Source organism: Nuphar pumila, chromosome 7 (genome assembly GCF_984573655.1).
Source record: "Nuphar pumila chromosome 7, dmNupPumi1.hap1.1, whole genome shotgun sequence".
NCBI classification, from domain to species: Eukaryota; Viridiplantae; Streptophyta; class Magnoliopsida; order Nymphaeales; family Nymphaeaceae; genus Nuphar; species Nuphar pumila.
This window is the reverse complement of record NC_143255.1, coordinates 36,627,416-36,649,731: the sequence shown is the minus strand read 5'-3', so window position 1 is coordinate 36,649,731 and position 22,316 is coordinate 36,627,416. Positions and strand designations below refer to the sequence as shown.

The window sequence follows — 22,316 nt, the reverse complement described above, 5'->3', positions numbered from 1 at the left end:
TCATTTTGTGGAATCCCTTCCACTATGGGCTGACTGAAAATAAGGCTGGGAAACGAGACGAGCAGTTCGCGGTTGGGCTCGGCTCAGCTTGGAAATTGAGCTCGGTGGAATGAGTTACGAGCTAGTTCACCGTTCTCTGGTGTTTGAGAGTTTCATGGATCGGTCATAATTTATTTGTTCTTTGTAATGTATTTAATAAGAAATATGCTTTACATGAAGATTTTACATCTAAAACATGTTTTTTTTAACATGAAAAAATGGACACGGCAGACAATTTTACAATACAAGCATTGTCAGTCGTTGATTTTTAGCACTTAAAAAAATACATTTAAATATAAAAATTCATAATTACTTACTAAATAAATAATAAAAATGCAATATGTAGAGCTCAGTCAATAAAAAAACTCAATGGTTAGAGAACGAAAGAACATCGCTCATCATCATTGGCTATAAATGTTGCACCTTCCTTTGGCCGCACAGCCCACGCCCCCGTGCACACACCAGAACTAGTAGTTTAAATATTAAAACTACTTAGATAGTATGAAATTGTCATCTCTCTCCATGTGTGTGTCAACATCTTAATGGTCTTTCAATAGTTTAAGCTGTGAACGTTCTTTTGATCAATGAACTGGTAGGGGTCTGCCTAACCCTAACCCCAGCTTGACTATAAAAGAAAAAAGGTTACATCAGTTGTCTTGACCCAGCTTGGGCCTTGGAGCGAGAGACACACTCCAGGTTTTGAACTCATGACCCCCCTTAAAGTAGGGTATAAACAGCTCCCCTTAATTAAATCAAGCTTCATCTGTTATCATCATTAATTAACAATTGCTATTATTAATTCCTTTTAATGAGGAAACTGACAGTAAACCTCGGGTGAGAACCTTGACCCAAAAGCAAACTCCCACTTGGATTTGTCACGGTTGTCAAGATAAAGATTTGAAAGCAGGATGTCCTAGAGGAATGAGAATTAGGTGCAATGACATTGCATACTTTTAGTGTGCTGTTGTACTTTGGGGATGCTTGACCCAACCAAAGAAGGTGGGTTAACAAGTGCAGCTGTACACTAAAAGTGTGAAATCACATTGCACCTGATCTGCCCTCTCTCAGGGCGAGCTTTGATCATTTCATCTAATTATGACCATGTGAGTGGGCCATGATGGGCATCACTAATAATTGATTAACTAGTAGATACATCGATAAATTTAAGAGTTGATCATTCAGGGGTGCCCTGCTATCACAGGTCACCTAGATATCATTCATCTCTTTGATGAATAGTTCCATCCTATGGCTGGAAAGATCACCTTTCTTATAGCTTTTCCCATTTCCCTCTCAACATAGGCTTCCAAACATAACCTTATATGAAAAAAATATGGATAAATATGGGCCTCCAATGAAATATGCCTAAGGCCTCAACTTCCCTTGAGCCGCCCCTTATGAAAAATGTGCATGTGTTTGTCTGCGTGCACGCACACACACACACATAGCAAAAGTAAAAATATAATAATATGTATAAAGGTGATTATAAATTTATACATGTTTTTATTGCTAGGCAAGCTGGGGTTAGGCAGACCCCACAAGTTATACAACCATACCATTGGGTTTTGAACTTGAGACGTCCCAACACAAGGTGACTTGCACTAAATTTATACATACTTGTTTAACAACATAGGCGCAAGGATTCCTCGTCATGAAAAAAAGTCATGACTAGCAAGAATTAATAAATTAATTTCTTCCTTCAAATATGTTAATGCATTGATTACAATTTACAATTATAAACGATTGCACAAGTTGTTCATACTCCATGTATGGTGGGGCTAATTTAATAAAACAATAAATTTCATAAATAAGGTATTTAAATGCAATGCAGGGCTTTAATATTTAAATGGAATAGATTAAAAAAATAAGTAAAATTAGTGCATCACTTTAAAGTACGAAATTGCCCCATTTCATCTAACACATTGCTTCATCTATGCTTACTATTTATAAAAGAAGAAAGAGGGGGCAGCAAATGACCAAATCACCAAAATGTCTCACCGTTGTAAGAATTGGGAGTAAATGGTGCCTTAATCAGGCTTTCGACCCTTTTTTTCAGGGTAAAAAAAATGCTTTTTTACGGATTTCTTTTGATCGTTGCCATTGAATAACAGCGAGAAATTTGAGATTTTGGTGGTTGAACTTCGATATATGGGCTTCTCATGTGCAGAATTATGATTAAAGTCGATTCTTTTATGTTGCTTAGTTGACTTCAATCTAATTGTTTTCGGGTGTGATTGTTGGTGGTGTTTCCGATTGTGTTTTTTTAGATTATTATCTGTAAGTAGTTTATGTTTTTGTTTATATTTTAGTTTTTTTAGATGCATGTCCTAAATTGGCTTAGATGCATGATATGTTGCTTATAGCTTATCTGAACTGCAAATCCGAGCTGATAAGTATTCTGTCACAATGCAACGGTTAGTGTTTATTCACTCTTATCTCTGATGTTGCTTAAAGTGTTTTAAGGATGCAAAGTTTCTGCCAAGCTGATCGCATAAACCTGCAAAACATGTTTATTGAAATACTAGTTTTGATGGAAGCCAAGCAAAAACTTAAAAGCTTGTGAATGAGCATTGGTGGTTATCTTTTTAGCCTCTATGGCCCTTCTACATCTGATTTGGTAAGTCCTACCATTTTGTGCATTGACATTTACTTACCCCCTTCACTGTTCTCGCTTCTCAGTGGTTGGATGTTCCCAAATCAGGTTCATGATGGAAAACCTACTGCTGTTTTAAGATTTTAGTCCAAGGATTGGTTTACACCCTTGGAGCTATTGTAGGTTGATCCATCTTAACCGCTTCATGGTGCTCTTATGAAACATATGGCTGGCTAAGTTGAAATTCACCAATTATGGGAAGGATGAGCATACATGAGGCATGTTGAGAACCAGCCAAAAAGCCTACGCTGAGATGCACCAATTACTATGGGAAGAATGACCATACTTCATGAGACATGTTGAGACTCAGTCAGAAACCCTACCATTAAGAGAATTATGCTTCTCATACCACCATAGATTAAGGTGGTTAGATAATGTTTTTGCTTTGATCAATAATAACAACAGCATTTCTGAGGAGTTTTGAAGAGTTTAAATTCTTAGCTAAGAAGAATTTTTTTGTTTGTTAGCATTCATAAATTCTTAACCATGTCGTGCAGAGATGGACAATCATGACTCTGTTCTCTCAATTCCCTTTCAACCTGTTAGACTGGACTTCTGTGTCAAACATCTTAGTATGAAAAATATCTGCTATGCTGCTTATTTATGACAATAATGTTAATAAATCATTCAAGTTGTGGTGAACTACGTCATTTACACTGCCTAACATATCTATAAATCTACTTTCGTGAACTCTTTGCTGCAAAACGCTGGGGCAATTCATTTTGCATCAAATTTTAGTGCGAGGATAGGGTCTAGGTGCATATGAATGCCCTAGGTTGTCTCGATTTGTTTGTGATATATGACATCTAGCAATCAAATCCAATTAGCACTTGTTAATGACGGGAATTTTGAATCTGGACATTGGAGAATATTTGTGGTAGCTGGATAAGAACAGATCATTTTTCTAATGCATTGCTCCACAGAGGAGCTATTGTAGCTTCAAAATTGATTTGTGTTTATGTTCTGCAAAATGAACTTATAATATCTGAGTGGATATCCAAAGGAGATGCAGGTTTCCTGTACTAAATATGCAGCAGTTCTAGCACTGTTACTATTGAATGGCTAGCTTAGCTAACTTGAAGAAAACATAATTGACGAAATGGATGATTATATCAGGATGCACCTAATGACTTAGTGACCATTTCTCTATGGAATTTCAGAGACTTGCAACGAGATCCTCATCTTCTCTTTTAAATAAATTTTGTTGATCTTTACTTTAGAATGAATTTAACAGTTTGTCAGGGATAGCATTCTTTGATAGAAAAGGGAAAAAAGTTTACATGCTTTACTGGTTCACTCCAAGTACTTCTTGATATTGCTTTGACCTTCTACTTCCTTAGTTACATTTGAGACACGTCAAAGCTCTTCCAGTGGATTTTAGTTTCACTTTGGCTTTAAAATAGGATTTTTATGTGTTTGTTACTTCATAAATATGCTGAACCGGACTTTTGTTGTTCTATGTTTCTCTACTGCATGCATTTCCCTTACTGCCAAAAATATGGTTAATTTGATGCAGATAAGCTCTCAGAGGAAGAAAACCGGTGTTATTGCTCCAAAATATTTTGTGCAGAGGGTGAGGAAACAAAATGAACATGTTCATAGTTATATGCACCAGGTATGGTGGCCACCTTAGATGTTCCTACATACTTTGTTCATTCCTTTTGGAAGGTAACTCAAGTTTGTTTGTTTTTTTGGTGTAGGATTTTCATGAATTCTTGAATTTCCTATTAAATGAGCTTGTTGATATCCTTGAGAAAGAATCAATTACTTCAGACGGTTCTCCAGAGAATTCATCTCCTCCAGAGAAGACTGCAAATGGACATCACAATGTTCAAGCGAACAGTGTCCAAAAGCAGCCTGTGATTACATGGGTTCACAAAATTTTCCAGGCACTCATCATTATCTGTCAATCTAGCATCTTATATGTGCATCATTCCAGATGTACTATTTTGCTATTTGTGTCAAGGGCCCTTGTTTTATTGATGTGTTTTCCCACTTCTCTTATCAGGGTATCCTCACCAATGAAACAAGGCTCCTAGGTTGTGAAACAGTAATAGCTAGGGATGAGACATTTTTAGATTTGAGCATTGACATTGAACATAGCAGTTCTATCACCAGTTGTCTAAAAAATTTCAGTTCTACTGAGACATTGAATGATGAGGATAAATTCTTCTGTGATAAATGTAACAGTTTTAGTGTTTACATCCTGCTCTTTATCTTTCCTCTCAATCAACAATTGTAGTTGTGTTGCATGATCATTGTTGTCATGATCTTTAGTTGGTAGGAGGCTTGTGAAACTCAATTTGCTTACTTGTTGGTGGCTCAAATTGTGTTATTTTTTGTAAAACGTAATCAATTTGAAGCTGCTCCATATGTCTTTGAGCCCTTTGTCAACCCTGCTTTCATTTGTTTACATCTGTTAGTTTTTTTTTTTTTGCTTTCCTTATTGCTTGGAAAAATTCTTCCTGATAATCTTGTTGCTTGGAAATTGTATTCAGTTTTTTAATATGGGAAGCTTGCAAAACAAGCACAATACTGGAAAGCATAGGGTTGAAAGTCAGATGATATACTACCTAAATCAGATCTTTTATTGACCTGCGATCTTTTTCTCCTGTAATTTTTGTCGTGATTTTTCGTCTTTTGTTTTAAACTAGAGCTCCTTGATGCAGCTTGCAGGAAGCACAGAAGACAATGAAGATAAAGAAACCCCCTCACATCCTTGTCATCCATTTGAAATGGTTCAAATAGATCGAGCAGCTTGGCCGATACAAAAAACTATCATATAGAGTTGTCATTCCTCTAGAGCTAAAGCTGAGCAACACCATGGGCAGCACGGACTCTGAATATTGCTTGTTTACTGTTGTTGTTCATGTTGGCAGTGGTCCAAATCATTGTCATTGTGTCAGCTTGGTGAAGAGCCACAACCATCGGCTTTTCTTCGATGATGAAAACATGGAGATGATAGATGAGTCAGCCCTGCGGACGTTTTTTGGGTTGGCCCAGGAGTATTCTAGAAACATTGATCATGGATACATTCTGTTTTATGAGAGCTTAGGAGGCAAGAGTTGAAGAGCCTGTGGAGAAACACTGTTTTTTCTTGGTTTTCTTCTCTTTCTCCAATGTAAAAGATCTGCATGAGATGTGAAAAGGTTGCAGATTGCCATGTACAGTGGATGGTGGAAGCAAACTATCCTTTGCTTGTTCTGTAAATGGTGTTTGAGAGTTTACAAATGCTTGTATTCTTCGATGCTGAGTATCTTACAGAAATGTAGTTGCTTCATTGTTCTCAATATCAAATAATATTTACAGAAAACATTTTATTCTTTCATTTTCTGTGTATGCATATCAAGTGACTATTCTATTCGTGTGTGGGTGTGTGCTTGTACGTGACCAGTGCAGCCCATGAATTTTACTGTAAATTCCTTGAGGCAAGAATTTCCTTCCTTCCTTCCTTCCTGGCAGGCATCGGCAACATAACTGTTTATGCTCTTGTCATAGAAAATCACCCATAAATGGTGGCATGATATAAAGAATAATAAGTAATTGAAAGTTTTAATTTTTGAATATCACATATGTCTAGTTCGGATTCAATCCTACTCCACCTGATCTCGTTCAGAATTCGGATCTATTTCACATATGTCGAAATCGGATCTGGATCAATAACGATCCATTCCGTATCCGATCCGTTTGCACCCCCTATCATTGCCTCTCTCTCTCGATCAGATCGACGCGAATGTGATGACGATCTCTCCTGAATAGAGCCGGTTACTCTCTCGCGGTTCGGAAGAGGGGCAATCTCTTCTTCGTGCTTTCTGGCGCTTCTTGTGCGGGGAGAAGAGGAGCATCTGTGGCCGATCGACGGCCTTCATTCGTGTCACAGGTAGATCTCCTCTATGTCTGCACGAACTGGGGTTAGTATCTGGGCGGAGAGATCGATTTGGATGTGTTTACGAGGCCACGCTCTGGATTCCCCTTTGTTTTCTTGATAGTTAGGGGTTTGATTTTTTTTTCTTCTTCGGATAATGGGTGAATGATCTTCTTCTTATTATTATTATCATTATTTTGTTTTTGCAAACGAATGTGATTCTGTTTTCGTAAGCCACTCGGGGCTTTTGGCTTGCTGGATCTTGGTATAGTCGTAGATTTCTGGGATAGTTCCTTGGTGCAGTCTGATTTGCGATTTTCTCTCCGCAAGTTAGGGTTTTGATTCACATTCTCTGTACAGACGAACTGGAATGTGTTGGTTTGCTCGTGCGCGGAATTTTCAATCTTTCTTTTGATGAATTTGGTCGCCGTGTTTCTATTTCTGTAAAAGTTGTGATTTTCTTTTCTCTGAGTTGAGAGTTTTGGTTAGCCTTTTTTCACTCAGTTGATTGATTCTGATCGTATTTGTTACTGAATGATGCAATTTTTTTAGTTTCTTTTTTCCTCGACGAGTTAGGGTCGTCGTGTCTCAGTTAGATATAAGAAAGTCTCATTGTTATCTGTTATTGTAAAGCTTCTTCTTTATTTTCTCCGAGTCAAGAGTTCTGATGTTGAGGTGTTCTGATATAGAGGCATATTTGAGCCATTTTGTTCGCTAGTGGTTAATTTTGAGTTGATTGCTAATTAAGGGTTTCTTCTTTTTGTTGGTGTGATATGAATACTTCATTTCTTCAGTATATGGTGTGTTTTGTTACTATCCTGTATATAGGATTTTTTTTAGAGGAACTAACCTGCATACAGCATTTGACTACCGGAAGCCTCATTTTTACCACCACTCATAAAGCTAAGATCAGGGCAGATCTAGATTTTTTTTGTTGATGTAGTTGCAACGTCACAAAGTCTCAAAATGTATATTGTCGCATGCATAAAATTGACCAATAGGCCTGCTTCTGCTGCTTCTAGTAGCTGATGGCAGTTTTCTTCTTGAAACTGTTTCAGTTAAAGACACTTATGAGCTTGTTTACTGGTGGTTCCTCGTGTTGAACATCTTGGATGGGTGCCATGGCAGGCACAACCCTGCCATCCCTTGGACGAATACGGCTTACTGATCTTATAGCATCTGAAGGACTCCCATCTGATTCATACAAGATTTCCATGTCAACTTTATCTCAATCTCTTGCACAGTATTCAGCTGCTATCATCCAGCTTCCCCTTGGAGATGATGCACTTTTGAGATCAGGTCTTGAATCCGCTCGCCTTTTCTTTCACCAAAGGACATACACAGCTACCGAAATGGTCCGTAGCAGCGACCCACATGATTGGTGCAAGACCTCAGGGTATTATTCAGACCCTCAACTAGGGCAAGAAACTTATGACTACAGACCTGGTCTGACACAGATAGAGTCCACGAATACAATAGAATTACCTCCAGCGGGTTTGCCTGATATGTTTGCAGTTCTTGGTAAGGCTGCTCGTGATATCTTGGACGCTATTGGCTACTCATTGAACTTGCGTAGCGTATCCTTCATGGAGATACTTGATAATCTTCCTCTTAGAAGCAATGAAATATCTTCTTCAGTTCTCTCAGTTTGCTGCCATGCAAGGCCATCGTTTCAGGCTGCACATAATACATTAATAGGACATGATGATAGTCAGTTGGTCATGTTTCCTGACCATGAGCCTCAGATGGATAAGAGTTTTATTACACTGGCTAAATCAGATAAAGCAGGACTGCATATCAGAGATGAGCATGGGCAGTGGCTGCTTGTGGATGACCTAGGCCCTCAGGAAGCTGTTGTTTACCCTGGGCTTGCTCTCTATTGGGCAACGGCTGGATACATTAAGCCAGCAGTGCATCGGACTGAAGTGGGTAATTTGCAAGGGAATATGTATGGACGATGCTCACTGGATTTTAAGCTAATGCCCCGATCAATGGCAACTCTATGCTGTTCAGAGATGATAGCTGCTGGACATGGTGTTGCAGCTCAGTTTCAGCATCCAATAGGAGTGGATGACTTTATGCAGAGCTACCATCCTACTGATCAACTCCTCACCAGGCATGGGTTTCAAAGTTATAATTTTTCATCAACCCCAGATGGTAATCACTGATTAATTATTACTTTACTATTACAGTTGTTGTTCTTGTCTTTATTTTTTTTTACTGCTGCTGCTGATGGTGATAGTCTACAAATGCAGATGTTGGATCATTAAAATCTACATTGAAGAGGAGAAAAAGCTCTACAAAGTGTAAGCCACTGCCCCCATCTAAGAGGCTTCGGCTTGAAGCTCAGAGGGTTCTCAAGGAACGTGTTCAGGATATTGCAGATAAGAAGGGCATCAAATTGCGGTTCTGCAGTCTTAAGGAATGTGAAGATCATATACATGCTCTTGACAGCCCTTGCATGAACATACGTGCTGAGCTCGGCTGGCCACAGGGTGTGCCATTTGTTCATCCTCATGACCTCCCTAACAAGGCAAAGGTTGGATTTCTGGAAGCATACGAACCTGGCTGGGCAGCCTCACAAGATATGGAGTTAAGTCTGATCGAAACAGGACAGGCTAGTCAACATTCAGCTAATTGTAACTCTCTCTTTCATGTTTCTTTTATCACACATAAAACGCATGCACATATGCAGAATAATACAGACGTTGATCACTCTGCTCATTATCCATTTATGAAACAAATGTCACTGTTTGAACTTTGAAGGTTGGATTTTCCATAAATGATACTTTTTCCTTGCCTTGTGCGGGTGTCAGTGCACATCAGAATATTTTAAATCCCAAATTGATAAGTGTAAGTTTAATCTGGTTCTTTAAGCATAAAATCAATATACTTGTCAATTTACATGAATTCCCCATGTATCTTCTTGAATACACCTGCCCCTAAAGCATCACTATTATGCAAGTAAATATGATATAGAAATAACAGATGGAGAACTGCAGTTTTAGCACATCTATGTAACCTGTTTCAGTTGTTGGCATTGGAAAATGCTGGTAGAAGTGTTAGATGTGACCCACATAGGAGAATTGATTGTATGAAAGCTTCCTATTCTACCATGTGCCTTATAAATTAGGCACGACGTAGGTAGTAAATAATATTGCCCTAGGCCGAGTTCTACCTCCTGAAGCTGGAGAGGCATGGTATTCCACCGGAGAGGTTTTCCTTTTGTTAAAGGATTGTGGCACCAGTGTTGTTAAAAACATTCCTCAAGGTGCAAAAAGCGTGCCTCACCCCAAGGTGTGGCCCTTTGTGCCTTGAGGTGCACTAAAATAACGTAATGGCTCTTAGGCGCACACCTCATGAGTTATGAGGCGTACAACTCAGTCATTTCAGCTCAAATGGGGGTCAAAGCCCCCATTTAACCTAGATTTGGGGGGTGAGCTCGTCTCTCCCACTTCTCTCTCGCCCTCGACTTTCCCTCTCTCTGTCTGCATCTTGTCTCCCTCTCTCTCTGCATCTTGACTCTCCCTCTCTCTCGCATCTCATCTCTAAGAAGAAGAAGACCTACAGGTACCGTATTCCTCTCTCTCTCTCCTCCCCCGTTCTTCCTCCCTTCCGCTCCATTCTTCCCCCTTCTTCTCGCCCCCTCTTCTTCCTCTCCTTTCTTCTTTGTCCCCCTCTTCATTTTTCTCTTCTTCTTCCTCCGCCTCTGCTTCCCCCACTGTTTCTTCCTCTTCTCCCCTGTTCTTCCTCCCTTTTGCTCGCATGTTCTTCTTCTTCTTCTTCTCCCTTGTTCTTCCTCCCTTCTGCTTGCCTCCTCCCTCTTCTTCTTCTTCCGCCTCTTATATATGTTTGATTGTTACTTGTATGTTTTTATTTTTCTGAATTTTTATTAGTTGAATTTTTATTTTTCTGTTAAAGCATGCATAATTAATTTTATTGATTTTTTTTTCTATAAAATCCCGAAAGCATGTTAATTTTGTTGATATATGCATAGTTATTACTTTCTGAATTTTTATTTGCTTTTGTGAATGTTCTATAAAAGCCCAAAAGTATGTTTAGTATTACTTATTATGTAATATATTATATATAGTGTGTTACTGTGCTTCTGTGATTTTTTTTGTGAAAGGCTGAATTCATATTTTGTTGATTATACTGATATGTTATGAGTAATTTAATATATATGTATATACAGTTATATATATATATATATGTAATTATGTATATTCTGCAATATAATCTGAATTTTTATTAGTTGGTTTTTTATTTTTCTGTGAAAGCATGCAAGTTAATTTTGTTGATTAATTTTTTCTATAAAAGCCCGAAAGCATGTTAATTTTGTTGATATATGCAGTTATTACTTTCTGAATATTTATTTGTTTCTGTGAATTTTTCTATAAAAACCCGAAAGCATGATGTTGAGAAATTTGATTGTTAGTAATTTTGTTACTTAGTTTTTTATTGAATGCTCATATTTTATTTCTTAGATAATTACATAGATCAAGTTATTGCATTAATGTTACTCTTACAGTATTTATTTGAGATTTTCTATTTCTTATTGGTTGTTGCTTCATCAATAAAGCATTTCTTTTATTTATTTGTATTGTTAGATATTTTTTTAAAGGATTTTTGTAAGTTTTAAAAAAAAAATTGAGGCTTACGCTTTATGCCTCGCTTCAGTTTTTGGTGGAGCGCTATGCTACGGCTCAGTGCTTTTCACAACATTGTCTGGCACACTTGTTTTGTGTGATGGGCTCACATTAATTCTCTCTTTCCCTCTCTCATTTCCTCCAGTCTTTTGTGGTAAGGAAATGTGGAGAAGGGCATTGGGGATGGGCACCTTTGGCTGCACCAATGCTTGAGTATCCATTAGGTTGTGACCTATAGGCCTACATATCTTTTTCCTTCAATTTTTTCTAACTAGAAAAAGTAGATAGTAAACAGTAAAACTTGTCACTTGGCACTATTAAAGCTGCATCCTTGGTACCAACAGACAAGTCAGATAGTTTTCGAAAATGGTCAAATACTGGTCTGTCATGTAAGTAATGAATGAAGGAAGAGGCAATGAGCGAGAGAGATTAAAATGCCTTTGGTGGAAATCGATATGCTAAATGCACTGCTCATTGTAAATATTTGTAGCTTGAATAAACCTAAGTTATTTCACTAACTTGACCTTGGAAAATGGACTTCTTGGTTGAGCTCATAATATATATTTGGGAGTCCTACAATTGGTTCATCTAGAGATTACACTGTTCTACTGCTGGAAATGCCTTTGGTAGAAATGGATAAGATAATGCACTGACCATTACAAATATTTGTATTTGTAGTTTGAATGCGCCTAAGTTATTTTATTTATTTGAGTTCTTTCCACTTGCCATGCTTTGGTGGCTGTCCAAAAGGTGACTTGTTGCATGATGTCGGTGTCCTGTCACAATGCTTCTTGTCAATAGAAATTCAGTCTATGGGAAAAGCAATATGACAGGATGGTATCTAGAATTTAATGTTTTGTCTGGTTCTGTATTTCTTAAGAATATATTGTAATATGATCCAAAACTTCATGAATAATATGAAAGTATTATATCATGTTCATAGAAAATATAATCAATTTTCAGAATAGGCTATCTTGAGAATATGTTAGATATAAATAAACTCTTTTGCTTAATTACATTTCTGTAATTTTAAATTTCTGCTATTTTTTCTTATTATTCAGAACATCAATGATCCTTTTTCTTTTCTTGGATTTTTCATTTTTTTAAAAAATTGTCAAAGTTTTCTTGATATTTCTTGGAAGCATATTTTCAATATTGTCCATGAAATTTCCAATATTGCCTTTGTTGTGTGTGTATGTGACGAGTATGTTAAAATAATGCTTATTGGACCTAAAATAAGTTTCTTATTTTTTTGTTATGTGATTATAAAATTAGTTTATTATACATCACAAGAAAATCTAGTTTGAACATATCTAAACTGGAATAATTAATTCAACAATATTATAATAACTAGTAAGCAGCAAATAATAGATAAAGATTAGCACATAATAAGGCACACGTTCTTATGATGAGAAGAAAGTTTTGGACGTGTGCCGTGACTTATTTTTGTGAATGAATTACGTACAATAGCTTTTAGTTGAATAAAGATGAAATCATTTGCATTTTTGGGTAACTTAGGAAATATTTTGCCATTTAAGATTTATTCTTTAATTTAATTAAAATAGTAAAAAATTATGTTGTTAATATAAGTGTCACAATTCCTTATGTAAATGTGTTATTTTTAGAAATATTTAATTTTCATGTTGAAAATCTGATGTCCTTGGACACACTCTTGCCATGACAAAGTAATTGAGTTTCAAAGCACAGTTCCCAGCTTCTAAAGCAGCTTCCAAAAGAAGCAAGCTTCTTCAAGTAGGTAGAAGCTTCTGCCTTCTGGTAACCGTGGCCTGAACTTAATTTTTTGTACACATCTCTCTCTCTCTCTCTTGACATATATGAAGGTACCGGACACAACATGGGCATGCTTGACACATGAGTTTTTTAAAGGTACATTAATCCACTAAGGTAGAATTCTTGTATTGTGGATTGAACCAGAAATGGGTGGTTTAGGTTCAATATGGCATCTTTGAAAACATTATTTAAAGCTTTCGTCCTGGTTTTTCTCTTAAACTGTTTGACATGTCTTTGCAGGAAGCGATCTTTGTAAGTTTTGATATTTGGCCACCCTTATTCAGCCTGTGAGTTGACAAAACAGGGCAAGGAGCTTGATCTCATGAATCGGCAAGCAGACTCCAAACATTCATCCACCTCTTGGTTTATAATTCTTGTCAAACCTTTACACCACCCAGCAATCATCATCCTTCACTCATACAACACGAATTGCAGAGAAATTGTAAATAGAACTGGTTGTCAAATTCAACAGCACTTCTCTGCAATAGTATGTGATGCTGTACACACTCTGCGGTCAAGGCGACACTCCTGCATCACCTGAAAGGTTTCTGTTAATTGGTGTTTACATGTTTTTCATGAACGCTGTGAGGACGCAGGTTGGTACTGTTCATTTCATGATTATTGCAGAAGAGTGTGGCTCCCTCTACATGGTAGACCAAGAGATGGAAGTGCGGAATAAAACAAAGTGAAAATACAAAAGATGCATAAGAAAGGTATCCGGTGGTGGGGTGGTTCCGAACTTCCTTGGAAATGGCTTACCAGCTGCATTATGCTTTTCCACTGCCATGGCGTCCAAGACAGGCTCTTTGGAAGAGCTCCATTTTGGTCATCTATATCCTACCATTGCTTAAGCTGGAACTTAAATAAAGAGGTAGAGGAGTTGAGAAGAAATTTGTATAAGAATTGTAATCTTGTATAGAAAGCAGATGGAGATACAGAAATGGGAAAAATAATCTGCAAAAGGAATTCAACATTTAAGAAATTTGTGAAGCATTCTACTGAACTTTTTTGGCTTTTGTTTCCAAATATTTCCAGCAAAATTTCATGGCTGACTAACAGTTAACAGTTACCCATGTGAAACAAAGTTCTATTTGACTTCTCTAATAGTGTCTATGGCCATTTTAAATAACCATAACGACCAAAATGAAATAGCTCATTTTTTGTGGCTGAGATCCGTATGGAGCAGTCTTTTTTCCCACGAAGGACGGAGAAACCACCCTCCAGATCAGAGACGTAGTTGTGTTAGCTAAGCCTGCCATACACATGGTCGCTTTCCTGATAGTATAAACCCGTTGACCACCCCTTTGCCCACATAGAGTTGCTCGGCTTCGGCTAAGCAAGGACTTGTCCCTTGCCCTCATTAATGTAGGGGATTTGACACTTATGGGAATGAAACCCTGTCCACTCTCGTCTAATGACCAAGGCCCCCTCCACTGCACCAAACCCCTTTGGGCTTGGAGCATTGTCCTTTGTGGAGGGCAACTATCTGAAGGATCAGTTTCTTATGGATTAAATAATTAATAAGAAAATAGTGAAGGCTGCCGCTGTCACCCTTCTATCAGACCCCTACCAGTTATACAACTATATACCATTTGGTTTTGAACCTGCAACGTCCCAACACAAGGTGACGTGCACTATCCAATTGATCTATTGGTAGAGATTACTTTGTTGATTATTGGCTTCAACCTAGAAGCGAGGATCTTGGCCAAGATCCTATGAATGAAGTCAGCTGAAAGGATTGAGGATCAATGCACCAAACCTGCACCCATTTAAGTTTGCTTGTGGTTTTTATGGTAACTCTGATTTTCCTTGCGAGGATCTTGCTGGTGTAAAGACTCTCAAAGTTTGTGGACATCTTTTTCATGTATGGCACAACCATGCTAGGGTTTTCTCTTAATTCCATGTTCCTGTTAGGTTTACAAAAAGAGCCAAATTTCAATACATCAAAATTACCCTTGATATCTTTCATAAGCCACATTCCTCATCACATGGTGTTTGAGTTGCTGTTCATCACATGGATGAACGGCATACTTTGCCTGGCGTGATACACGTTCAGATTTAGCAATAAAGAAGTGCTGATCATTTCAGAGCAGGCTGGGCTCAAGTTGGATCAGCAGAGAGCTCAAGCTTCACACAACCACGTGTCTTCCTTTCAGCCCACCAGATTATTGTTTGTTTTTAAAGAAAATGATTGGAGAATTTTCTGAAATCGGATACTAAGGGCATGTTCAGTTGGATCATTCTGAAATGAGAAAGTGAATCTGATTTGTATAAGCAGCAGCCTAGCATATAGAAAGTTAAGCTGTGATAAAGTGAATCTCATCTGCAAGAGTCACTTTCTAATTTGCTTGGGATTCAAAATCACATGGGGTCCCATGTATATTATGAATTTCAAGCAAATTAAAAAGTGATTCTGAATCATGTTTTTTGAAAGGAGCAGCCGAACGTACATAAAAAGATAAGTGAATCTCATTTGCAAGAGTCACTTTCTAATTTGTTTGAGATTCAAAATCACACCAGACCCCATGTGATTATGAATCTCAAGCAAATTAGAAAGTGATTCTGAATCATGTTTTTTTGAAAGGAGCTGCCGAACGTACCCTAAGAATGAGCTGCAGAGAGCATCTTGCAATGGCCCACTGTGCGCCAAAATTAAGGGTGGGCCCGCCAAAAGCCTGGTTCGGACCAGCCTATTGGGAAACCCTTGGCCCACGGCTCGCCCGTTAGGCCCGTGGACCTAATTGGGCCGGGCGGGGCCGAGTATAATCGTAATATATATTATAAAATTATATATATGTATGTTTTATTTTTAAATGTTTAAAAAAATTCACCCACACCCACCCACACACATATAGAGAAATGGGTAGGTGCGAAATTGGTACGTGTTAAATGGTTTTTTTTGCCATTTCAGTGTTTTTTTCGCAGTTCCGACCCCATAAATGTGTTGGGCATGGTCGATTTATGAGGAATCCGAACCTGGATCATGTATCTTCGATGGAAAAAAGTGATATTTAAAGCCTCAAAAATTCACAAAGATTTTGGACTGTTGATTTTTTGAACCTTATAAAACCTACACGTGCAATGCCAAACAAAGTACTAATGTCTGCCAAGAATAAGCCCCTAGCAAAGGAATACAGTATACAGTTCCCATCATAATTCAATCTTAGATCATCGGATCCTTTTCATTTTTGGGTTCAGACTCAAATCAAGTGCACAAAATTTGGATCCAGGTTCAGATCAAGCAGGACTCGGGCCATATCCGATCCATTTGTAGCCTTATTACCAATTTTGTCGGCATCCATCGGCCGATACATAAAATCGATATGTTTCGCCCCTGAATCGGCTATTTTTTGATAAATGTAAAAAAATACTTGAAATTATTTTTAATATTATTTTAATGAATTGAACACGTGTCACATTCTGATAGACACGTATGCTTTTTAATTATTTTTTGGCCGATTCAGAACGATCCACTTGAGTATCGGTATCAGTCTGATTCACCTGAATCGTTGGCCAAACGATACAGGGGCCGATAACGATACTGGCAACATTGCTTATACCCTATATTTACCTTTTTACCCTTAAAAAAGCAAATAATGCCTATTTACTAGAAGTGTGAGGTTGGCTTGTTCTCAGTCGGGTCACATGGATTGCATATCCAAGTCTGGACTGAGAATTGAACTCAAACATGCCCGATATAAATGTATCACCTTGATATAAAATATGTGTGAGTTTCATATTGGATCAGATTAAATGGGCCAAAATTTGAATTAAGCCCACTTTTTACATATGGTCTAAACTTAAACCCCAACCTAAACTGATATGAAACAGGTTAATATTTGGGTTTGGTAATTAAGAGGGATGCCAAATGGGTTGGTGTCCTCATTATGTGTCGGATTGGGAAGATATGGACCATATGGTTAGGTTTGGTCAGATCCAGGTCATGATCTGGTAAATAAATATGGTTGGATCCAACTTGAAGTTGCATCTAATCTAACCCATTTTATCTTTTTGACAGAGAAATCAATATGTTTTGCATATTTTAAATGGATACAATAATACCAAATGGACTCATATCATAACCAGATTTTAGAGTATACTATGAGGTTGAATAGGCAGAACCAAATCCATGATAGGATCCACTCTTCGAAAATTGGATTCACTGTCAGATCATGTTTGATGCAACCCGTTTTCATATCTATTGAGTATGGCACTTATTTGGGTAGTCATATTGGTTATTTAGCTTTTCGTTCAAACTGGATTGGATCTTTAGTGGTTTGTGCACGAATAATACCAAGTATTTAGCAGTTTAGGATTACTTAGATTGAATGTTTATTAGCCTGTAAGTTTGATTCAGATCCAATTAATATCCAAAAGACTATGTCTACCTTAAAGAAAGGATTTTTGATCTAGGATGCAAATAATTTGGGATTTAGACCAGGTCCAGTCAATAGCTTAGCATTCATACAGTTAAAATCAATGTACATACCCAACCTCACCATCTCTCAGGCTCCACCACCTTTTTTTTTCAGATTTATAACCCGAAGAAACCGCACCCGACACAAAGACCTGGTCACACTGGCTCAGCATGCCATACCTATGAACATTGTGCCAGCAGCTTAAAACTCCGAGGCTAGCTAGGACCCATCCTCCTAGGGCCTATGCTACACGTTAGCTTGCGCAGAGGGGTGATGCCCATGGAAATTGAACCTTGAGTGCCCGTCTAGCAGCCAAGACCCCACCCCACTATGCCAACTCCCTTGGGGCTCAGGCCCTACCACTTAAATCAGGGTTTCTTTTCTTTTTCTTTTTCTTTTTCTTTTTCTTTTTCTTTTATCTCGGCCAAAAGAAAACTTCTCCATCACCGGTGGCACATTGGCAAGCCTCCAACTGATAAAACCCTTGAGGTTCCCCATTACATATCCACCAAAAAAAAAATCTTCTTATAGCTAGAAGGTGGCCAATGTGTGGTGGGTTATTTTTTTGGGAGGAGTGTTTCCTCTTGGATTATTAAAAAAAACAAAATTATTAGCAACAACTTTGATGGTAAGGGACCAACCGGGAGTGAGAGGGCTTCGCTTGTCTGGCAGGAGCAGTTAGTGCACATCACCTTGTGTTGGGACGTTGCAAGTTCGAACCCCAAATGGTATCGGGTCTGCCTAACCCCAGCTTTCTCTGTCGAAAAAAAACTTAAAGTAGGGTTCCTTTGTTATAAAAAAAAACATGGATTGTAGCCGTCTAACTCAGGCTAGAAGATCCTCTCAAAAAAAAAAAAAAACTCAAACAAGAAGTTTGGTAGGAAACTGAAAACAGTGAAAATTTCGGTGGGTATTAGTTCTGCGGAAATTTGAAAATTAATCTGACTCTAAATATAATTGTATATAAAATATAAGAATGCATAAAAAAAATAATAATATCATGATTCTCATAATGATGATGGTGCTTTTCCAAAATCAAATTTTGTTGTTTCACCATCTTGCACTAACCATGTTAACACATCAATAAATTCACTATATTCTAAGAATGAGATTTTATGGGTTTTTTAAAATGTCATGATAAATTAAGTCACAATATATTAGAAAATGTGACCGATATTTGTGACTATAAATTGCGTTGACCTAGTTTTTTTGCTCACACTTGCACGCATACACACGTGTTCATACACACATAAACAAGAGAATGACGTAGAGCCAAAAAATTCTCTCTTATTGTTTTTTTAATATTTGATTTTTATTCTTGCTTTCAGCGTGCGAGATTTATTCTCCCTTGGCAAAAAACTGTGTTTGGTAATCCTTTGAGACCCAAACTGTTGGATGATTTGTGGGTTTGAGATTTGGTGCTCTACCAAAACCTTCAAAACCATGCAGCGCTAAGCACCACAGTTTTTCTTTTGGGCAATAATTTATGTAAGTTACCCAAGGGATTTGGCAGACGGGCAGTCTAAGTTCAAATCATATGGGTGTCACCACCAGAGAAAATCGAAGCTTGGCAACTCACTGTGGTTGAGGAGTAAACTAGGGATGGCAGTGGACTGGGGGAAAGCGGGGCACCCCGTTTGGACCGGGGATGAAGGGTATGAAACGGGAATGAAGGTTAAAATCCATCCCCGTTCGGGGATGGACTTGCACTTTTCCCCGTCCCCGCAGCCCCGCCCCGCCCCATCCCCAGTCCTTCTAAAGGATGGCAATAGATTACGGGGAAACGGGCCCCCGCCCCGCCTCATCCCCGTTTGAACCGGGGATGGAGAACATGAAACGGGGATAGAGGCGGGGATGGAGGTTCTAATCTTGAGACGGGGCGGGGGTGGAGACCCTATCCCCCACCCCGGTCCATTGCCATCCCTAGGCTAAACCCTCAGACTTTTAGGGTGACAGGACAGTGACAGTAAGTATGGCAGGCTGAGTCAGCATGATTAGGTCTTTGCGCCTAAAATCATAGGCGGAGCTTGGGGGGGGGGGGGGGAAGGCGGGGCAGAACTGGGCTGTAGCCCAGTCCTGCCTCCTGGTCCAGTTAAAATAAATAAATAAATAAATAAATAAAAGCCCAGCCCTGATTCCATATGAAATAAATTTTTATCCATTTTTGTAGCCCAGCCGAGCCCTGACGGCAGCAAATAGTTTGATTTGTCCATATGAAATAGATTTTTATTAATAATTGTAGCTATTTTTTATTTTATCTCAAAAAAAAATCGGGGGCGCTGCCCCGAACCCCAGACTATCACACCAATTTTTTTTTGCTACACCCCTGTTTGCGCCCCCCTCCTAGCTACGCCACTGCCTAAGATGGTTTCTCCGAGTAAAATATAAAAAAAATATGTAAGCAAGTGGAAGAAAATTATTTAAAAATAGAAGGCATGCATGACTGATGACCCATAAATATATTGGCCGCACAAAGTAAATATTAACAAGTATTTGACATTTCAACTTTGTCCTAACCGAACACCCTACCAACCTTGTCTACCGCGCGAGCATTCTCTTGGTCCCCTGGGGATGAGAGTGAGACTTCTAATTAAATAGTCTTATCTCCTAAACCTTCATAAACGGCTTTTGAGAGAGAAAGTTTTAAGTGTTTACTTAATTGGAACTCATAGATGTGTTCTCTACAACTTGGTGGAAAACATGCATTAGATTAAGTAATATTTTCGTGTTTAGATACGTATTCAGAGCCATAAAAAATCGATGGCTCATATTACACAAAAACGTCGTGAAATAAAAAACAAGATTTCTCATCAAAATGGTTCAATCCAAAGCATGTTTTTTTTTTTTCGAAAGGCAGGCTGGGGTTAGGCAGATCCCAACCAATTATACAACGATACCGTTGGGATTCGAACTTGCAACGTCCCAACACAAGGTGATGTGCACTAGCTGCTCTTACCAGACAAGCGAACCCTCCCCCCCCTCCGGGTTGGTATCCAAAGCATGTTTTTAGTGAATGAATATTGGCTAACGCATTTATAATTTAATATTAAGTAAAAAACGCGTGTAACTATGTTTTTCAAGAGTGTTTAAGATGGCTTGAGACATAAACTATAAATAAATAAAAAAAAAATATATATATATATATATATATATATAGAGAGAGAGAGAGAGAGAGAGATTATACAAACAGGGTTTCATGCGAACTTGTGCAGAACAACATGATCTGTGAGACTAAAGAAAAAACACAGATCAGGACCTTATAGTTTCGTATTTGATATCTATTGAATGCTAGGCTTGGATACTACTTGAAAAAAAAAAAGTAACGTCCCATTACTCGAACATTAAATTATTGACGTTATGATATCCAATGTGTATCATATTAGACAGTAATTGTCAAACATCCATTAGAGCGGCAAACCTTTGTGCTAATACTTTTTCAATTATAAGGGGGTATTTGATAAGCGCGACAAATCCTGACTAGGGCAAAGTGGTTCTTAAGGGGGTGTTTGATTCGCTGAGAGGGGATCAGGACAAAGACACTGTTTCCTGTCTCCTGTCTTATCCGCAGACAGCCCTGGATAAGAATGTATTTTTTTTTTCATTGTGACCTCTCTCTCTCTCTCTCTCTCTCTCTCTCTCTCATAGAGGAGGCCTAGTTTTTAGGTAACAGATTGTGCTTGCTTACTAATCTTACCAAACATTCATAAGACAAGCAGATCTGATTTGTCCAAATCATTTCACCTAGTTGGACAGGGAGGGCCTTATATGCCTTGGCTAACAACCTGACCTGTACCAATGGGGGATCCGCTTGTCTGGCAGGAGCAGTTGGTGCAGTCACCTTGTTTTAGGATGTTGCAAGTTCGAACTCCAAATGGTACGGTTGTATAACTGGTAGGGGTCTACCTAACCCCAGCTTTCTCTGTCGACGAAAAAACAACCTGACCTGTGAAATATTGTAACAATCAACCCCAACTAATAGGTGTTGTGTGACCCATCAATTCATGATCCTACTGTGAGATGTGATTTCCTAGCTTACAACATATTGTATAGTATGATAAGCATTTTTATCTTTTTCTTTGGAAAGTTGCCAAATGTTTGTTTTGGGTTGATTGACTTACTGCAATTTAAACTTAATTATATAAAAAAATTTAAAATTGTCAACAACAAGTTGTATGGTGTAGTGGTTATTGAGGTCAAGAGTTCAATTATCATTGTAGGTAGATAAATTATGTTGACAACCCTGTACATCTACTATCAAACTTTATTCATACTTTTAAAATAGGGGCAAACTAGTAATTTTATTTCAGCAGGTATAGGGGTAAAATGATAACTCCAAAACATGATTTAGTGTTAAAACATGATTTAGTGTTAAAACAAGAATTATCAAACAATATAAAAACTTTGATGGGCATTTGCAAACTGTCAAATGTTTGGTGTGAATGAATTAGACCCAGATGTCTAGGGAGTATTTGAAAATTTCACAAATAAAAAAATACCAACAGAAAAAGGTGGGCATCTCACAATTCCCAAGTGAGATGAACGGATCTCAAGTGAGATGTGCAATGGGGGTTCACTGTCACCTGACAATTAAGCTATCAAGTTGCATAGTTACTCACGAAACTATTATTATTATTATTATACCCTTCAACAGTAACAGTTTACTCTCAATCTTCATGTTCCCATAGGTGGGTTTTGATTTGATATTCTTTACTCAATTTTTTATTTTTTATTTTTATTTTTCTTTAAAATGTATTTATATTGGGTTAAAGTCTGATTCAATCGTTTACCAAACTTCATTTTTTTTTTGTCAAACTAACCCATTGATGTGATTTACATATTTTTTTTAGTAGAAATCTACTTTTGATTGGCAAGTCTGATCTGTGTACAATGACTAGGCAAAAAAA

The 22,316-nt window shown here is 38.0% G+C and overlaps 1 protein-coding gene and 1 pseudogene across 3 annotated transcripts; both read left to right on the top strand.

Annotated features, from left to right (window-relative positions):
• The first annotated feature begins 4,187 nt into the window (after positions 1–4,187).
• LOC149831932 (ubiquitin carboxyl-terminal hydrolase 4-like) lies at positions 4,188–5,985 on the top strand (annotated as a pseudogene). The gene is made up of 4 exons (XR_016433202.1): positions 4,188–4,304; positions 4,390–4,578; positions 4,698–4,878; positions 5,346–5,985. The product of XR_016433202.1 is annotated as a ubiquitin carboxyl-terminal hydrolase 4-like (transcript).
• A 432-nt stretch (positions 5,986–6,417) lies between these two features.
• LOC149831931 (uncharacterized) lies at positions 6,418–13,993 on the top strand. Of its 2 annotated transcripts, XM_090012290.1 has the most exons (4): positions 6,418–6,569; positions 7,613–8,711; positions 8,810–9,193; positions 13,235–13,993. In XM_090012290.1, coding segments are annotated over exons 2-4 (1,431 nt in total). In that variant the 5' UTR covers positions 6,418–6,569; positions 7,613–7,666; the 3' UTR covers positions 13,237–13,993. The 2 variants fall into 2 exon arrangements, with proteins under 2 accessions (XP_089868416.1, XP_089868415.1); XM_090012289.1 differs by lacking the exon at positions 13,235–13,993 and having other exon boundaries at positions 8,810–10,319.
• Positions 13,994–22,316: the final 8,323 nt, after the last annotated feature.